The sequence below is a fragment of the Hippichthys cyanospilos genome, chromosome 12 (genome assembly GCF_059441005.1).
Source record: "Hippichthys cyanospilos isolate Australia breed blue-spotted pipefish chromosome 12, RoL_Hcya_1.0, whole genome shotgun sequence".
Taxonomy (NCBI): Eukaryota; Metazoa; Chordata; class Actinopteri; order Syngnathiformes; family Syngnathidae; genus Hippichthys; species Hippichthys cyanospilos.
In genome coordinates this window covers 292,373-310,982 of record NC_142380.1, presented here as the reverse complement: position 1 = coordinate 310,982, position 18,610 = coordinate 292,373, and the positions used below count along the sequence as shown (strand labels likewise).

General features: G+C 51.8%; 3 protein-coding genes across 5 annotated transcripts; 2 read left to right on the top strand and 1 right to left on the bottom strand.

The window, feature by feature from the left end:
* The first annotated feature begins 283 nt into the window (after positions 1-283).
* Positions 284-2,495, top strand: thap4 (THAP domain containing 4). Of its 2 annotated transcripts, none has more exons than XM_088429034.1 (5): positions 284-423; positions 1,031-1,184; positions 1,263-1,372; positions 1,530-1,633; positions 1,711-2,495. In XM_088429034.1, the coding sequence occupies exons 1-5, from the start codon at positions 399-401 to the stop codon at positions 1,876-1,878; spliced, it is 561 nt and encodes a 186-aa protein (XP_088285160.1). In that variant the 5' UTR covers positions 284-398; the 3' UTR covers positions 1,879-2,495. The 2 variants fall into 2 exon arrangements, with proteins under 2 accessions (XP_088285160.1, XP_088285161.1); XM_088429035.1 differs by having other exon boundaries at positions 300-423; positions 1,036-1,184.
* Positions 332-7,702, bottom strand: LOC148414232 (bcl-2-related ovarian killer protein-like). Of its 2 annotated transcripts, XM_088429033.1 has the most exons (5): positions 7,389-7,696; positions 6,146-6,452; positions 5,461-5,589; positions 3,498-3,661; positions 2,869-3,137 (listed from the first exon to the last, which is right to left on the bottom strand). In XM_088429033.1, the coding sequence occupies exons 2-5, from the start codon at positions 6,366-6,368 to the stop codon at positions 3,012-3,014; spliced, it is 642 nt and encodes a 213-aa protein (XP_088285159.1). In that variant the 5' UTR covers positions 6,369-6,452; positions 7,389-7,696; the 3' UTR covers positions 2,869-3,011. The 2 variants fall into 2 exon arrangements, with proteins under 2 accessions (XP_088285158.1, XP_088285159.1); XM_088429032.1 differs by lacking the exon at positions 3,498-3,661 and having other exon boundaries at positions 332-3,137; positions 7,389-7,702.
* A 4,594-nt stretch (positions 7,703-12,296) lies between these two features.
* On the top strand, positions 12,297-17,929 carry elovl1a (ELOVL fatty acid elongase 1a). Its single transcript, XM_088429832.1, has 8 exons — positions 12,297-12,571; positions 14,472-14,553; positions 15,378-15,568; positions 15,645-15,725; positions 15,862-15,918; positions 16,002-16,107; positions 16,180-16,319; positions 16,759-17,929. The coding sequence occupies exons 2-8, from the start codon at positions 14,493-14,495 to the stop codon at positions 17,092-17,094; spliced, it is 972 nt and encodes a 323-aa protein (XP_088285958.1). The 5' UTR covers positions 12,297-12,571; positions 14,472-14,492; the 3' UTR covers positions 17,095-17,929.
* The last annotated feature ends 681 nt before the right edge of the window (positions 17,930-18,610 follow it).

The following is an 18,610-nucleotide window of genomic DNA, read 5'->3' as shown; positions in this document are numbered from 1 at the left end:
ATTATTGAAGACTTAACAGCGACGGGTTTGTAATTTTCCTATTGCTGTTTGCAAAAACGCTCACATTTCCAACCTATATTACGAAATATTTTTGCATGAAAAGGTTTTTTTTTTTCTCCAGATTTCAGAATCTACGCGTTCCCTTCTAATTTGCCGCGAGCCTTAACATTCACTCTTGCTTGGTTCCAAGATACAACGAGAGATACTATTCTTTCATAAAACGAATCGTCAGCAATGCTCAGGGAGCCAATTAAAAAAAAAATGCTATAAACGACATTTCCCAGAATGCCTTGTCACATGAGGCACTGTTGAGGTCGATACGCGGTCGGTGTTCATTTTTTTTGGGGAGCCTGTCTGGAGCGTTCTTTTCTGTGAACTGGCTTCAAACGATTCCAAGGATGGCCTGTCCGCCACACCAATCAGGTAGGAAGGACGTTTAACTCGTCCTTACAAATACAATGAACGCGAACGTATGAAACAAACATCGTGGTGACAATTGAGCGTGGAGTGGTTGTAATTTAGGCCTTATATTGTATGGGCCACAAAGGTGCAAAACGGCTACAATGTGACTTTACTTTGAAAAAAAAATGCAAGAGCTCAAATTCAAACCTGTGTTGGTACCGTCTAAGATTGCTGCTTTAAAAAAAAATCCAGCTTTTCCTCTCACGATGGAAATGTAAGTTTGCCTCATTCAAGAGGTTGTTTGACGTTAATGGCTCGGTTTCGCGAGAGCGGAAAGTGCCGTACAAATGGTGAAATCACAAGTCAGCTCAGGTCAGCCCAACCGGTCCGGCCACCGTTCTTCTTCGCTGGGGCGGCTTGTGGAAATCTCATGAAGATGTCGCCCTCTGCTGGAGCGCTCCATTCAGTCGTCGTCGAGGTCTTCTTTATTACATTCCCATTCAAATGTCTCGATAGCCGCCCGACAAAGGCACCCGTCTCCGTGACCAAAAAAAAAAGGGGAAGGGGGGGGGGGGGCATTAAATGCAATGATTTTGACGTAAAATGAGTTTGCTGCGGTCACCTTCGGCGGAGATGAACCCCGCCATCCTGCCTCTCGACTGGCTTCTGGGCACCTGGCAGTCCGATGAGCCGGGGGAGGGCCGCTTTCCCACCATCGAACCCTTCCGCTACTTGGAGACGCTTCACTTCAGCCACGTCGGCCAGCCCGTCGTCAACTTCATGTCGGTGCTCCGGAATGATGCGCCGGAAGCGCAGCGCCGACGTATTTGGACTTGTTTTTTTTTTTGTTTGTTTTTAAGGTTCAATGCCTTCCACGCAGACTCCAAGAAGCCGCTGCACCGAGAGTGCGGTTTCATTCGAATGCAGCCGGGAACCAACAAAGTGGCCTTCATTGTTGCACAGAACTCAGGTACCCCGCTTTCGACGTGTGCGTTCTCTGGCCACAAGGGGGTGCTACAATACATCCGCGCACACCATACAGCACATGGACGGTCACGCTGCTCTACGACCTTTCCTATAGCGTGACTTGTTTTACTGGCGAAAGCAAAAGACTGCGTTGCGGGCAGGTCTGGCCGAGATCGAGGAGGGCGAGCTCACGGGCCAGCGGCTGAACCTGCGCAGTCACGCCATCGCCAGGATCTCCTTCGCCAAGGAGCCTCACGTAAAGGAAGTACGAAACCTATGCGCCGCGCGCCGACGCTTTTCGCCTTCGGTAGCGTCGGCGCCGAACGTCTCGGTTTCTTCCAGATCTCTCGAGCGTTCCGGCTCCGCGCCGACGGGAAACTGGAGCGGAGGGTTTCCATGGCAACAGACACCCAACCGTCCACGGAACACCTGCGCATCACTTACGTCCGCTCGTCTCGAAGCCGAGAAAGGTCCGACGAGTCGGAGGAAGTCCGTCTTTGTGTTTTTTAAAGGCGCGTGGTTTGTGTTCTGTAACGGTTGTATGGAAACCTATCGCGCTCTTTTCTTAGTTGATGTTTGTTGACTCGCGTGTTGCGGACATACTTTAAAGTTATGAGTAGCGCTGATGCACAGCATATGGCCTCACGACCACGGCTATCGCAAGGTATGTTTTCCGCTGTCGAAAAAAAGTGCTTGAAAAAAAGTCTAGCAAATCCCTCTAGATGTCACCGTCGCATCGCTTTGGATTTGAGCCCTAGCCCAATCTTGGCCCGTCGCGTCTATTATCGGGGAGAGCCGCGCCGACGGGTTCGGATATTCAAAAAGGATGTGGAAAGTGTGGCCGGCCGGCCGACGAGAGAAAATATCACGCGCGCCTTTGACAAGTCGGGGGACCACGCCGATGCTCGGCGTGTTCAGAGTCGCTCAACTTTCTTAGTTGCGGATCCGTAAATCAAATATTTTGCCGTTAAAATCTTTGCATCGTTTTTGTTGCCTTATCATCAATGTCGCCGTTCCGCTCGTTTGTTCGGACAAATTCTTTTTGTCTGACGCCGATCCGGTTGTCACGACAAAATAAAGACGAGCGCTGTCAATTGCACTATGAAGAATAAATAGGAGAATCGCTATTTGCGCGATTGTCATTTATTGCCAAAAAACAAACACCTTTTGACACATAAATGAGCATTTTCAGAGAGCAAAAAAACCACCAAGCGCGTCACGCCATCATTCCGTAGAGATTGTCCCGCACCGCTTTTTGCACTATACTGCAATGGCTTTAATCGTACCAAGAATCAAATCGTAAATAATCTACGTACACGTTTAAAAGGAAAGGAAAACGGCACCGAGACGCGCGCCTGCGCAAAGTCCTCTTTGGCCCTAAAATAAGCAAGGCGGGATCGGCGGCGTATGCCAAAACCGCACCTTTGCCCAAAACTTTGCCATGAGAGTCAAATCTTCAGCTCGCCCGCAACGTCCACTCGCGCGCGACCAAAGGGAAGCGCGCCGAGGGGGAAGCCGTCGGCGAGGCGAGGCGAGGCGAGGGGCGCCCGCCGCCCGTCCCGCCTCAGCCCGGCGGGCTTGGCCGAGAAGCGCCGCGGGTTCCCGCGAGGCTTCTTTCGCCGGCGCGTTCGGCCCGCCGCCGGTCACGCTTCCTTCACGATGTAAATGTACATGGAGGTGAGCAAGTATCGCAGGGAATCCAGAGCCGAGGACAGCCAGCGGTGTTCGGGGAACAGGTCCTTTCTCACCACGCAGTTGGTCAGTTCCACCTGCGGGAGACCCGAGGCGCTCAGCGACACCGCCGCCTCCTTTACATTTCAGATACGTTAACGCCGAGACAAAATGGCAAAAGAGGGAACGGGAAGCCATTTCCTAACGCGGCGCGCAAACGCGGTCCCGATAGCGAAGTCGACCGAGCCGGGCGGTGCGTCGGGAAAAACCAAATCAAAAATGAGTCCCCGAAAAGAGGACGCGCCCGCGCAGTTCGGTTCCCGGCTCGAATTCCGGCATTTTCTATGCGCCGACGGTTTGGAAAGCGGAGCGGAACGGAACGGATCTGGCCTTCCTAAGCCCTTCCTACGGAGTTCGCGCGGGGTTCAGGGTCGGGGCTCGTTTTTCTCCGGACTCACCCATCCTCCGCGTCTCTTGAGCCACTGCGCCAGGTACTTGCGGACGAACTGGCCCAGGCTGTCCACGATGACGTGAACCGTGCCGGCGTGCCCTTGCCTCACGCAGTCCACTGCCAGGGCGCCGGCCACCGCGTACATGGACACCACTTTGCCCCAGGTGATCCCTGCCCGACCGACAACAGTTTGACATTTCAAGGCGGGCGCCGACAGCGATGTGCTTCGAAACTCTTGAGCGGCGTCGGCGTCCATCGGGACGGTCTTTTCGTGGAGCTCTTTCTCCCCATTTTTTCCCCCATTTTTCGATCGCGCTTGAAGTCGCCTTTATTCTTCATTTGCGATTGTCCACGGGTAAAGGTTTATCCCATTGCTCTGTCGACGTTCCCTCTAGCGCGGCTCCATCTAGTGGATGCGAGCCCGGCCGCCGACGGAGCTTCTATTCAACGCGCCTTAAAATGCCGCGCGCCTTGTACCGGACGTGACAGCCGCATGGGAACGGGCCGTTGATCGAAGGCGCGCCAAATACGGCGCGCCTTTTCTTGCAGCGGATTTCCTTCCGGTGTCGGGATCGCTTGAAATTGTACTTGGGTGCGGCTAATCGAGTCTCCCGCGGCCGCGCCGTTAAATCCGAGCGTCGTTCGGTTCACGTTTCATAAAGCGCCAACGCGCCTCGGACTTTGTCCCGGTAATGGCGCGCCGATAAGAGTCGGTCGGGAAAGGCGGCCGGGTTTGCGGGACGCGGCGAATGCGAGTCTTCGCATTCTTGTTAGCGGCCGCAAAGATGACGGCGCTTCGCGGCGTTGACCTCCTTCTTCGGGGTACTGTTGCGTCACGGCCTCCTGACGCTGACCCGCCAGGCCTGTCTTTAAACGGGACGAGCGCCGCCGGCTCGGGGCGGGGCGGGGCCGAGCCGGCTTAAACCAGATAAGCGTCGGCGGGAAGCGGCGGAGCTCACGGAGACGGCCTAGAATAGAGAGGAGATTGTGCGGGATAAAGACGGCCGCCGGGACGGACGGCGGGAAACCGCGACGGATGCCCGGAGGGGCAAATGACGTTGGCGCTACTGAAACAAACTGGAAGCCGTCTCATCCGGCCCAGTTAAAAACACGGTTAGTAAGTCTTTTTCAAATGACCGGGCCCTGACCCCCGCTCTATTCCTAAGCAGACTTTAAGCGGCGGATGTTCTTTGGGGAGCTCGCGACGGGCGAGACTAAACGTTACCAAAGCCATCCGGGACAAACGGAGCGGACGGCACCGGCGTTTTTTCCCTCCATTTTTACCCCCGGCTCCCATAAGTGGACTCGGTTTGTTTTTAGGAATCCCGTCCCTCCCGAAGCGTCCGTCTCCCAGAAAGGCCAAAAGAAGGGCGGACGCAAACCTTCCTGGCAAACAGTCAAAGTGCACGCACCGCCGCGCTTTTACTAGAAGGTGAAATGAAATGCGTCAAGTCTTGACAAAAACAAATTGTCACTGTAAACTCATGCTATGAACCGGCAGCCCTGATGTCCTTGATCCGTCCTCCTAATCGAAACAAGAGCAGACGCCGCGGCCTAGCTATTTTGTGGAAGCGCGGGGCGCGGCTTGTTGGGAGGGCGCCTTTTTGAGGCCGGCGCCCGGAGGCGGCCCGAAGGCGGCCCGAAGGCGGCCCGGAGGCGGCCCGGAGGCGGCCCGGAGGCGGCCCTCCCGCGCGGGTTGGGCTCAACGCGTCCAGACAGGACGCGCCTTCGCAAAACGCACACGCAAACATTTCCAACCATTAAATCGCCCGCCCTTGATCCGGCCCGCCGGATGAGTTCCTCAAGTGAGTTTTTGGAATAAAAAGCAACAAAAAATGAAAGTCGTAATGCGAGAGGAATTGAAGATGCATATTTTGGGGGAGGTAAAGTTGGATTCTTTTCCAGATGCTTTTTGTATTTTCAAGATATTTTCCGATGGCAAATATTGCCGACGAGCGGCGTTGACGTACCTGCGGAGAAGATCTCCGTGGCGACGCCGACGAAGGCGTCGGAAACCATGGTTTCCATGGCAACGGAAATGTTGAGTTGACGGGCCACGTTCCTGTACAGACTGGGAAGGATGCGCTCCAGTTCGTCACCTAAGGAACAATGACCGTTTGGTTTTTTTAAAAATTATTGTTATTTTCAACACGTCAAATTCACAAAACGCATGGCGAATTCAAACTATTGACTCTTGAAATTGCACAACCGTCGAGAAAAAGTCATTCCGGGTCACGAAGCGTCATCCGTCAGATCTACATGAGACACGCCGATTCTGTTTTGATCGAATGGCCCGTTTTGCAAATGTTTTCGGGTAGAAGTCTTTTTTGTTCATCAAAAAATTGCATTTATTATCATTTGGATGATGTGAATATCCATTTGGGAAACGTCTGGATAAACACGGTGAATCTGAGGGTGTTCCCAAACTTTAGACCGGCAGAGTTAGGATGCCCCCCCGCCACACCCCACCCCCACCCCACAGGGTGACAACTCCTCAACTTGAGGCATGGGGGAGATACACTTTGAGGAAGTACATCTCACTATCTTCCCATGACATACTGCGAGCTCTGCATCCCGGTTGCCCTTTTGCCACGCGGGGCGTCGCGCGGGGCGGGGCGGCGCGGCGCGGGGCGGCGCGGCGCGGCGCGGTCTTACCGAGGCAGAGCAGCACAAAGGAGACCTCGGCGAGGGCGGCGCCGCAGGGCGCCAGGTTGAGTTCGCTTTTGGACCACGTCAGCCCGTTCTGGTTGAGTCGGGACAGGACGAAGTCGCGGCACAGGGCCTTAGCCTGCGACACCAGCTGCTTGTCGCTCAGGGATCGGTCGAACACTTCCATGACCTCGGCGGCGAACGCCGAGGACTTGCGGAGGACCTCCATGGCCCCCTTTGCCGAGCGATCTCAAATCGCCCCCTTTGCCGAGCGATCTCAAATCGCCCCCTTTGCCGAGCGATCTCAAATGGGCTGCGGGAAGAAAAAATGAAAGACGGCGGTTACGTCCTTTTGACTCGCATCGGAGAAGCTCCCGCTAACGTGGCGCCCCGCGCTTTATTTTTAGCGCAAGAATATGAGCGGCCCATTACATAATAGGCCGGAGGCGCTTTCTGCTTTTTATTGCGCGGGCATAAGCTAAGTTATGCCGCCGCTGCTCGTCTCGCGTTATGCAACCGCAGAGCGAGACGGCGGGAGCTTTTCTTATTTGCTTTCCGGCCGAAATGATGCCCCCTGCACCCTTGGTTTTGGGTTAGGAATTCCCCAAACGTAAGACGCGCACGCACATAAGACGCACCCTTACTTTGGGGTCAAATTCTGTTTTGTTTTTCGACGTTACCGCGTTGAGACACGCCAACACTTTGGCAAATGTCTAAACTACAGCAAAACAAACTTTTGTAAACGCTGTACATTTTCTCCTGTTTATATCCTTAAGTGATATACCCCCCAAACAAGTCAATTTGATACATTACCAATTACAATCAATAGACATTTTAGAATACCGCGTGGAAATTAGTGGGGTAAGATAATATTGGATATATTTTCATGTAGTAATTCGCAATGGTTTTATTTCACGACCCACACTTGAGAAGGAAACATATTCATCCGTGCACGATATAAAACAATGACTAAAAGCATTCAAAAACCATACATTAAATTAACGATGAATAAAAAGACAAAAGCAAATCAGGTTACACATTAGTTATACATTACAAATGAAAATAAACGTATTAACAGGAAGTGTTTATAAAAAAAAAGTACGTATATTTGCGAATATTTTACATTACAAATAAATTAGCTTCAGAACGAAAACGCGGGCGGATTCAAACACATAAAAACATAAAGCGATAATAACGCACGATGCATTTAAGAAACTTGTTGGAGGCCAAACGAGATGAAATGTCTTACCTTACACATAGGTCCGACCGAAGCGGATTTTGGAGCCAAATGAAAAGTGTGGGGGGGAAGCCGTCCCAATTAAAGCGCAAAGCCACAACACGAGTTGTGCTGTTGCCGATTAGGCGGCTGTCCTTCCTGCCGCTTGGTCACGCGTTGCCGCACGTCCCTTAACTCCGGCCGAACGGCTTCCGCCTCCAAAGGGTGAAAAAAAAAAAAACAACCAAACCCCAAGAAGCCTCGAGTGAAATTGGCGTCACTCACTACCTGTTGTTCCAGCTGGGTGCGCTCCATTCGCTGACTGGAAACGGCCGGAAGACCGGTCCGGCAGCCCCGCCCACAAAACAACACACCCTCCCCGACAGCGCTCGCTCTCCTTTTCCTTTTTCTTTTTCTTTTTCTTTTTTTTCTCTTCAAACGCATATTAATTATTTTGCCAAGATCCGAAAAGAAAAAAGACAGGCCCAGCGCAAATCCACGTTTGTTCTATTTTAAATTGTGTTTTATGTAACTGTTCGCTGCCAAATGTGGTGCGAACGAGGTTTTAATCCTCCGCAGACTAAATTTAGCAAGGTGGTAAAAATGTGCGGAAATAGCTCGGCAAACACGACGGTTTGGCACGATGACGGTCCGTATTTGTGTGAAAGGGATGTCTTGGCAATTCGAAAAAGTATCACGTCGTAAAAAAAAGCGGAAGTCGTGACTGACTTTTCTTGGTAACTGCGAAACGTCGCATTTGGGTGATCGTAAATTGAGGGCACCGTGTTCGTAAAACAAGGTTAGATTTTAAATGACAGTTTTCAAAACAGCGATTGAATTAACAACAGATAAAGTTTCATATCGGGACTAGGATTTTAAACTAGATTCCGAATCTTGCCAATGTTCTTTGAATTTTGAAATGGGGCTTTTTGAGACTTAAAAAAGGCCACGTGTAACATTCAGACAGTTATTCGTTTTGGAAACAACCACGATACATTTCCCAAGGTGTAAATAAATGTTCTATTTATGTTGTTTATAAATTCGTCCACACGGTGTCGGTGTTTCCCGTTTATGTTTACGATCCATTCGTACGGTGCCTCAATCAACCGCATGCAAAGACGGTAAATACCGTGACAACACATTTTATGAACTGTGATATTTTTGCTGAAAGAAATGGCAATCAATTTGACCTAGATAATTGATCTTTATTTCCAAATAGGATTCCGCTTCAGCGTTAGCGTGTGTGTGCAATTCCAAGGCTTTTTCCAAATCAACTGCAGTGCTTGTTTCTGCCGGCAGAAGTCAGTAGCTGGTAACGAAATTTTCCAAGGAATCGGCCTAGGCGGCCCACGTAAGCGTCATTTGAGCACCAATTAAAAATGCGAAAACATTCTCCTTAACGTTGAAGCCCGACGAGCTATTAAACGCTCGTGTTTGCAATTTGCCCTTTTTTTCCGCTTTTGGAAACACGCAATAACCGGCCCTTCGCTCAAATTCAGCGCGTTTATCCGTATGTCTTAACAATAGCGCTCGAATTTACTTGTGGCTTTTTTTTCCAACATATTGCAGCATGTCATTACAGCAGCCAAGGTCCTTAAGACGTACGTATATTTCCAAATACCATAAGAGGGAATAAGATTTAGCTCCAGAAGACAAAGCATAGTGAAAGACCTGAAACTTTACGCCACACGTAACGTTCGAAATCTTCAATCGCAAACATTCCATCCTGTTTTCGGCCCACCCAAACAAGGATTCCAAAAATGTCAGCTGTCACGCCGACGGGAATTTAATGAACTCGATGTGAGCGTGTTCGGAAATTCTGCTTTCACAAAGCGGGCCCTGGATTCGCGCGCGCTTTAACAAGATCCATTCATGCGTTTTTGCAACTCAAGCAATGGGACCTGTGCCGCGATTGGCTAATTGAGGACCACTGATAGTCCTTGGCGATTCTTCGCTGATTCTATTACACAGAAATGTACAGCTGATGAGCAATATTGGGCCCTTTTGTTGCCTCTTCCATTTTCTAACTCGAGTCACAGGACCGCGGGGAACAGATCGTTCCTTGACTGAAAAACAGCTGACCGGGCGCTCAAAAGGGCTGAAAAGTTGGAAAAATCATATATTTATATATAGTGTGCGTTTGTGTTTAAATCATTTAAAATCGTAAAAAAAAGAAATGGTCCAAGTACGGAGCCTTGCGGGACCCCTCTCGGACACTCAAGGTATAAATGGAGGAAAAAGAAGTTTGTGCACCCCAGGTCTAGAATAAAAGACTTAAATTCTGTGAGTAAATCAAGCTCCCCGCTCCACAAAAATACAGGTTTTTTTTTCAAATTGAATGGAAAACAAAAATGCCTAGTCTATTATAACAGTCTATGTCTATCATAACAGGATGCATTAAAAGGTATGCATATGAGCCCCCAATCAGGGGCGTCAGTCATCTTTAATTCAGGTTGAACCCCCCGATCCTGTTTTCACCCCTTCGGCTGAATTTACCGTGGCGTGCTCCCTCAAAATCAAAATCGGGCTCCTTGGCATATGCAGTAGATGAGTTTCGCTGCATGCGAGTCATCCAAAAAATGCATGAATCACAAGCAAGGGAAAAAAAAAAAACGGCCTACGTCAAATCATTAAGTTTTCATGAATACGAGCTCTCAACAATTGCTTGACGATTCCGACTAAAACTGGATTCAAATAGGTAGGACGCGCGACGTCACGTCGCGTACAGTTAGTATGACCGCCCGGGAGCCGGCCGAGCGCTTGCGGCGGACGTCGGCGTTTGGTCGCCATCTCCCCGTTTGAGCTATTTTACCCGCGCGCCCGGCGCGGGACGTCCCGGCCTTCCCGATCGCGACCCGCGCGTTCGGCTGCGGCGCGATCGACTTTTCCGCCTCGCAAAACGGCGACAAAACGTCGCGTCCGCCAAGGAAACGGCCGGCGATATTTCTGGCCGACTTGGTCGGACCGCGTACGACTTGACGGATGCCAAATAAGGCTCGGTCCAACGGGCGTTTCGACGATCGGATTTTCGGGCTCCGCGCGCGCTCGTGCGAAAGAATATAAACGGCGACACGCCTCCCGCTCTCGCGTGCTCAGATTCCATTCGTGCCTGGTGTCTTTTTCTTCTCGTCGTTTTGGGGGAAGGCCGCAGCTCGTAAGGCACCGGGCGGGTGAGGGCGCGGGCCGGGGCGGGGAGGATAGCATCTCATCTCGGAGAACCGGTTGGACCAGAGAGGCGGAGGGGGAGGACGGGAGCGGGGGAGGACGGGAGCGGGGGAGGGCGGGAGCGGGGGAGGGCCCGTCGCCGGGTAGGACGATCCAGGGCGACAACAAGGACCTCCTGTGCGCTCGCGTCATGGCCGACGCGCGCGTACCGTCGCGCGTGCGCGGCCGTGACTCAGGCTTGCGACGCATCACCTTTGCTCCATATTTGACAAAGGCATCATACGCAGCTTTACCATCGGGAAAAATAGTCACCTGAAATGGGTTCAAAAAGCCAAGCGAGCGTCCACGGATTCAAAGCCCTACTTTGAAACCTTGTCTCGGCCTTCCGTTTCTGATAGCCCCCCCACCCCCCCATCTTTAATACTAACCCTAAGACCGCTTCGGAACTCTGATTTGAGTTCCACGAGCTTTACGATCTTCTCGAAACCACCATTTCAAAACGCTTAACGCCGGTCCCGGAATCGTTTGTAGAAAGGCAAACCCTTTCCTCCGATCCTACTCGGAAATCCCAAAGCCGATCGGAAATCCAAATACCCAAAGGAAAAGCCCAACAGTGCGGGAGAAAAGGTAAGCCGAGTTTGAATCCCTAAACCTTTCTCCGAACCCTCATTTGACCGCAAAATCATCATTTACACACCCTAAAAAGTCCCCGATGAGAAAACCTACCCTTTGGCTTTGACTTCACGCCTCAAAGCGCCATCCGAAGCGGAGCTCGAAACCCCAACGATGCCCAAAGCCGCTCGGGAGAAAAGCCAAAGACGGCTTGAAATCCTCATTTCAAAGCCTGCGCCATTGAAAACGCAAAGAAATAAAAAGTGTAATCGAAAGCCTAAAGTTAGCTGGAACGTCTCACCCTTGAGAGCCTTTTTCTCAAATTGCTCTTAATGAGCGCAAACATCATTTAAAGTGTCCACGGAATGAGGAGAGGTCATCCCGGCCCCAAAGCGGAACGCTATCTGGAAACCCTTCATCCCACGCCGCAATCCCGGTTAGATGTTGCGGAAAGCTACGCGGCCGCCTCGACGCCCTCGAAGCGGGGGTGAGGAACTCGGGTCCCCGGAGCGCCGGGTCCCGCCCGTTCCGGAAGTCCCCCCGGCCGGAAGCCCGCCGCCCATCCTGGTCATCTCAGTCAGGTGTGCGACGGACACATCAAAAAGGGGCGGGATGTGGGCTTCCCCACCCCGGCCTTAAGGGGACGGCTATTCGCCTTTAGCATTGCCCGCGGCAGCCCGCGCCGCATGGTTTCACGCCCGCCATTAGATTTCCAGCACGCTGCCGCTCCTTTATTTGACAGTTTTTGACATCGAAGTGTCCTTGAACCCCCAGTTCGAAAAAGGCTTCATCGGAAAGCCCGGCTTCGAAAGGCCGAACGCGGCTCGGCCGAAGCCCGCCCCGCCCCGGGCCGGGCCGGAGGCCAACCTCCCGAGGCCGAACCTCGTCCCATCGCAGGCGGCCCCGCCCGCCCCAGAAAGTGAAGTTTCGGGGCAAAAAGCAACCGCTCCTTCCGAATCGCCTTTTCAAACAATGGCCCTTTTCTCGGCCTCCCTAAACCCGGGGAGCCCTTCCCACAACTCCGTCGACGGGGCCGGCCAATCGCGAGCGGAGCGAGTGAGGACGGGGAGGCGGAGCGAGTGAGCACGGGGAGGCGGAGCTTCCCATTGACAAAGGGTGCGGTTGTGGAACCTGCCCGTTCCCCACTACTTCCAGCGGGGCTTTAAATGGAGCGCGGCGATCGGGCTCCCGCGCGAGTCCAGGCCTGACGCTCCCCCCCCCCCCCCTCCCCGGCCCGCTTCGTTTTGGTCCGCGGAATATTCGCGGGACGCCGGCCCGCGGCCAGGAGCCGGCAAGCGGCAAGCGGCAAGGAGCCGGCAAGCGGCAAGCGGCAAGCGGCAAGCCTTTTGGCCGGCTTCCAGCAGCCGCTCCTCACCGACCGGTTTTGGGGGTTTGGGGCTCTTCCGGGAGCGGCAAGAGCCGAGCCGAGGACGCGGCAGGTGAGTCGGCACTCGGATGGCCCGCGACGCCTTTGAACGCGCAGGCTTTTGCAACAACTTGTGCTCGGCCGAAGGCGAATCGGGGACGGCGTTTAGCTGGCTGGTTTGTCGGTAGTCATCCGTTCGCAAACCGGGACCGCGTCCGAAGATCGCCGACCTCGTTTTTTGAAAAGAAAAAAAAAAGTTGAAAGAAAGTCGCTCGTTCTACACGTTTAAAAACAAACATGCGAGGATACTTAACTTTTCTCGTTGAAAATGTTCAATCATCTTAAAATATTCTTTTTCGTTGGGAAAAACAAAACGCTACACTGACCGCACTGTTTATATAGCAAAAAACATCCGAATCTTCAATAAAATAGGCCTTCTTCATTTTTAAAGGATTCCAAATTCCATCTATCCGTTTTCGGGTTATTTTTATTAAACGTAATGAATATTTCGCACGTATATATTTCTGAAGGACTGACACGATGTATTAACGCATCTTTTTTTTTATAAATCAGTTCAAAACCTTCCAAAAATGTGCTAAATCAAAATATCCGATAAAAGAATTTTATATCGGATAAAATACCCAAGCCGTCACAAAATATTGGCTCTTTTCATTCTAAAATATATTTTAGAATAAAATATTTGAAGCTTTTTTAATTTTTTGATTCGATTTTTCATCAGAAAATTAAAAGTTAAAAATTGTCGTTGAAAAAATAAACAATTGGATTTTTCACGAATTAAAAAAAAGTAAAAAACACTTTAAAAAGTATTTTTCATTAAAAAATTACAAATAGTAAAAGGTCAAATCTAGATTTGAATAAAAGGAAAAAAAGATTCATTGCTAAAAGTTCAACTCAACGTATCATGTACGCATTTCCCCTTCCGTTTTGAAACCAATTTGCCGGGAATCTCATTTTCTTGACCGTCGGCCCTAATCCTAAAGCATTTCTTAAAGAAGGAGTCGATGGCGAACGGCGGCGAATGAGCCACTACAGCTGTTTTGGCCCCTCCTTTTGGAAACGCGTTTGCAGTCACTGCTGAGCGTAGGTCGAAGGGCGCGCGGCCCTCGGGGGAAAACGTCACCGACGTCGTTCTTTTCCAACTCGGCCTCCGGTACGCAGATGCAGTTCTGTCGCTTTATTTTGGCACCCGCGCGCTCCGATCAACCGCTCGGCCTCACCCGTCCGACTCGCTCTGTCGGTCGCTCGGCGAGGATTTCATTGTTGTGAATGAGCGGCTTTTACCCTTTCCTCCGCGCGGCCTTCTGGGCATCCCCAAAGCCTTCCATTTCCCTTTGCCCAAAAGTCTCACGTACTCACTGCAAATACGCTTCTCTTCGACGAGCGCGCCAAGCGCGAGGCTCCTCCGCCGGATGGCCGTAGGTAGAATCGACAGGACGGGGTTCAAGCCGCCGCGGAACCGACGTCTTTCGTCAGCGGATAAAAAGGCCGAGGTTTGACGTGGGGTCTGTTTGCCAGTACGTAAATGTAGGACCGCCCCATCCAAACGGATTCAAATAATAGCCCACGGCAGCCGCGGCCGGCGCTGGAATCGGTCGCCATCGGCGCCCTACCCCTACTGTTCGCCTTTTCGGTCTCCCCTCTCTTATTCAGTCCCCGTCGGACGGTATGACGAACAGTACGTTTACCGGGACCGGATCAGACGGGTGACCGCAACAACGTCGCACACCCGACGAGTCCGGATTCGAATGTAACGATTCGTCGGAAAACCCGAAAGGCGGTTTCGAAACGAGCCATTCTAACGTCCGAAAATAGCTTTGCGGCGCGATTTCGAGACGGGATCTCCTTCTCGTCAAAAAATCGCAAAGTGCGAGATGAGCATTCGGCGCGTCCGTCGCTCTTTTCGTCGTTTGTTCAGGCGAAGGCCGATAGCCACTCTGCCTTTCACCTTTTAGGAAAAGGGCTGAGCGGTCACCATGCTGCGAGGAGCCGGATCCGATATTTTGGAATTCTACGACCGTCTGCTGTCCAAATGCGGTGAGTTTGGGCCCCGATGACGTCCGACGCGTCGACGGTAACCCGGCGAAACCTTTCGCGTCCGTTTTAATGACACGATCGCCGTCGATTGGGCGAAAGGGCCGCGTCTACGGTACGGGACGCCAAACGTGACGCCGGGCGGCCCATCGGTTTCGGGGAGGTGAAAACAGGAAACGGATTCAAATTTGCCGAGTAAGATACGAGTGGACGTTCCAAAGCGAAGCGGCGGAACAACCCTTGACGCAAACCGAACGTCATCTCAACGCCCAACAACATCAATGCTCAACAGGGATGGACTGAAACCGCTAGTTCCGTTCTCGAAATGAGTTTTCTTCTCCGATTAAGAGCAAAGCCATCGGAACGCGAGGCAACATATCGCTAAACGACGTGACTCCAAAGCGTATGCCTTTAGTTTGTTAAGTTTGACGAGACAACATTTTCCGGAGGAAATAACGCCGATGATGTTTTGGAGTTGCTGAAAAACATACACCTACCTAGAACACTACAGGTAAATGACTCCGATACAGGCACCAGCCGGGTTTTCAACACGTCCGAAATGGAGAAGGTCTCCCAACGGGAACGGCGGCAAAGGAGCCCAAAACGGGCCAGGTCTTTTCTCCTTTCCGAAAACGTATGAAAAGAAAGAGAGAGAGCCGCGCGCCGCACTTTCGCGCGCTTCATTTCCCCGACTTTCCTGTCCACTTTTTCCACTTGAATTGAGGTGGCCGGCCGGCCGTTCCCCCAGGCGGCGGCGGCGGCGGCGGCGGCGGCGGCGCAATCGGGTCGGACGTTAGCTGATGAAATTCCCGGTGTGTGATTTCCAGACGCCCGCGTCAAAGACTACCCGATGGTGAACTGTCCGGCGAAGATGACGTGCCTTCTGGCGGCCTACGTCCTCTTTTCCGTCTACTTGGGGCCTCGGCTGATGGCCAAGCGCAAGCCCTTCGGCCTCAACGCGGTCATGGTCATCTACAACTTCGGCATGGTCGCCTTCAACGCCTTCATCGTGTACGAGGTAGGAGGAAGGTGGCCGAAGCCCAAAGAACAAACGGATCGCTTCGGTCTCAGCGCGGGATTGTCTCTGCCTCCAGTTCATGATGTCCGGATGGGGCACCACCTTCACGTGGCGATGCGATCTCATCGATCCCTCCAGCAGTCCGCAGGCGCTCAGGGTAGGGCGGCGAATCCTTTCTTTAACACGCGCCCATGAGATGAACGTATGGGGCGCGGCACGCATTTCTCCCCGCGCGCGCGCGCGTCGCCGCTTCGGCCGACACGGCCTTGACTTTTTTCCTTTGCTTCCGTCAGATGGTGCGCGTAGCTTGGATGTTTTTCTTTTCCAAGTTCATCGAGCTCCTGGACACGGTGAGCGTTGCTCCGAATCGGCCGCGCGGGCCGTCGCGTTTACGGCAGGACTTTGACTCCGTCCTCCTCGGACGCCGTTGCAGGTGTTTTTTGTGTTGAGGAAGAAACAGAATCAAATCACCTTCCTCCACGTGTTCCATCACTCGGTCATGCCCTGGTCTTGGTGGTGGGGCATCATGCTGACTCCCGGTGAGGACCGGCCGTCCCCGCTCTTCGTGCGGGGCCTTAATTGCGGCTGACTGGCGTTTTGCTTCTTCTCAGCCGGAGGGATGGGCTCCTTCCACGCCATGGTCAACTCCATGGTCCACGTGGTCATGTACACGTACTACGGACTGGCGGCGGCCGGCCCACGCTTTCACAAGTTCTTGTGGTGGAAGAAGTACATGACCGCCATCCAGCTGGTAGGTAGCGAAACGGGCTCGGGTTTGGGGGCCCGCTTTGCGACGTGGATACGAACAAAGAAATGACGTTTCACGCCTGAGTGTGAGCGTGCGAGTCGAGTCGGGCGTCCGCGCCGATCTCTTTTTGTTTGTTTGGAGGCTCGACATTTACCGGTAAATAAACACATCGATCTCGAGCGTTCGAGTGTGGGACGTGAGTAATTTCGTTTAGCGTGAGCAAAACATAACATTTACCGAGCGTAAACCGGATCTGAATTCAACATTGGGGATTTGATCGAGAGTACGTCTAAATTCCCGGCGTAGGGAAACGCATCCTCGGAGAGGTTTCTTTGACGTTTTACAGATACGGCGAGGGAAGACGTACACTTACGGAGAGTAAACTCGGGCTCGATAACCCCCCCGCCCGCCCCCTAAAGGTTTGCGTGTGCGGTTTGCGCAGACGCAGTTCATCGTGGTATCGGCGCACATCAGCCAGTACTACTTCATGGAGAAGTGCGACTACCAGGTTCCCCTGTGGATCCACCTCATCTGGATGTACGGCGTGCTCTTCTTCATCCTCTTCTCCAACTTCTGGCTGCAGGCCTACATCCGAGGCAAGCGGCTCCCCGTCGGCCGAGCGGCGGGCGGGCGGGACGGGTCCCCGCCCGCCCCCCCGCTGGCCAACGGAAGCCACCGAGCCAACGGCGACGCCAAAATAAACGCCGACCGCGACGATCGCCACCGGCGCGACCACGGCGACGGGGATGTGCAATTGGGCAAGGTCAAGGAGATCTAACGTTTGTCCTTTTTTGTGTGTGTGTGTGTGTGTGTGTGTGTGTGTGTGTGTGTGTGTGTGTGTGTGTGTGTGTGTGTGTGTGTGTCCGGACGTTTTTTTGAACGCGTCGCAGTGACGACTATGCTACTTTCGAATAACCGAGTCCGCGGTAAGCCGTCCGAGCATTGAAGTTCCGCGCGGAGTGAACCTGTAAGATGTTTCAGCACGCGAGTAGAAGGACTGTCTTACGGGTACCGCGTTCTCTACTCGAGTGAACAAAGATCGTACCGCACTGCTACTAGTTAACATTGAACCGGTGGTACTAGTTTGGTCACGTGGAGTTGGCCTGATTGTGTATCATGCAGTCGGCGGGAAGAGAATACTAATAAGGACAGTTGTTGTACTTGTTTTTTTTTCGAGTCGTTTAACTACACCAAAATGTGTACTGGTCCCGTAGGAGGAAATGGAATAAGATGCTCATACGGCTTCGCCAGCGAGTCTAGCCTGCCGATTTTCGTTGTTGGGACACGACGACGTCATGACGCGATATGAACGGCTTTGTTTTTGTTTTACTTTGTCAGTTAACCTTGTGCGTTTTTGTCGCCACACTGTGATGCACACACACGCTTTTGTCCGCATGAAGGTCGGTGCTCCATTTTCTCACGGACTGTGTTCCTTCATTGCAGTTTTGTGGTCCGTTAGGCCCACGCCAACCTCATCTCACGGTTTCCACTGAAGACTAGCACGTGTAAATAATCTTCAAAAAGTTCAAATGCGTTCATTTATATGTGTCAAATTTATAGATTTGTGTTGTTTGATTATTTATCTTTTTGAAATAAACACGCTTTAGATATCAGGGTCGGTGTCATTTGGAAAGCGGTTGGTGGTTCGCAGGCCTACAATGGAATAATAAGCCATGTTTTAAGGTTTCTTCATACATGTATGTTCTTGGTGAATTTTGCAATACGTGCATTACTCGCCGTAGGCCACAACAGAAACACGCTTGATTCATACTTGATATTTGCAAACTGTGACCTGCGTAGGATTTTTTTAATCCTCGATGAAAGCAAAATGTCATTAAACCTTCATTTCATTTTAAAAGGAATGACTGAACCTGAATTGTGCATGGTAGCCAATTTGGCCGCAGTAGCCCCTCGAACTTCGGGTATCGTTGGTGACTTCACACTCATTCCATTTCTGATTAAAACCCCAACTCCGTGTGTTAAACATGGGTATTGTTTTTACAGACTGACCCTTTATTTTGTCAATAAAACGTAGCGGAGACGCTGTAGACTTGAGTTTAAAGTTGTAGAATAAAAACAAATGGGAAACGAAGCTCAAAATTTGGGATCCAAAGTGTATTACGCATATACAGTACTTGTAAAATACTAGGTCACGATGTTAAGAGTAGGAAAGGGGCCGCAACATGAGATTGAAGTCATCTCTACAGTACAGGAATTACTTTCGGCACATTGGCGATTTAATTCCTTGTGAAATATGAGTTTTGCCGTAGCGAGCTTTCTAACCAGGAAGTAAT

Bases quoted from the DNA above. Each gene is read 5' to 3' on its own strand.
- LOC148414232 (XM_088429032.1), bottom strand. From the start codon at position 6,368: ATGGAGGTCCTCCGCAAGTCCTCGGCGTTCGCCGCCGAGGTCATGGAA. The intron at 5,590-6,145 runs GTAAGACCGCGC...ATTGTTCCTTAG, and splicing joins CTTTGTGCTGCTCTGCCTCG to GTGACGAACTGGAGCGCATC. The intron at 3,138-5,460 runs GTACGTCAACGC...GGTCTCCCGCAG, and splicing joins CACGGAGATCTTCTCCGCAG to GTGGAACTGACCAACTGCGT.
- thap4 (XM_088429034.1), top strand. From the start codon at position 399: ATGGCCTGTCCGCCACACCAATCAG. The intron at 1,373-1,529 runs GTACCCCGCTTT...CGTTGCGGGCAG, and splicing joins CATTGTTGCACAGAACTCAG to GTCTGGCCGAGATCGAGGAG. The intron at 1,634-1,710 runs GTACGAAACCTA...GGTTTCTTCCAG, and splicing joins AGGAGCCTCACGTAAAGGAA to ATCTCTCGAGCGTTCCGGCT.
- elovl1a (XM_088429832.1), top strand. From the start codon at position 14,493: ATGCTGCGAGGAGCCGGATCCGATATTTTGGAATTCTACGACCGTCTG. The intron at 15,726-15,861 runs GTAGGGCGGCGA...TGCTTCCGTCAG, and splicing joins GCAGTCCGCAGGCGCTCAGG to ATGGTGCGCGTAGCTTGGAT. The intron at 16,108-16,179 runs GTGAGGACCGGC...GCTTCTTCTCAG, and splicing joins GGGCATCATGCTGACTCCCG to CCGGAGGGATGGGCTCCTTC.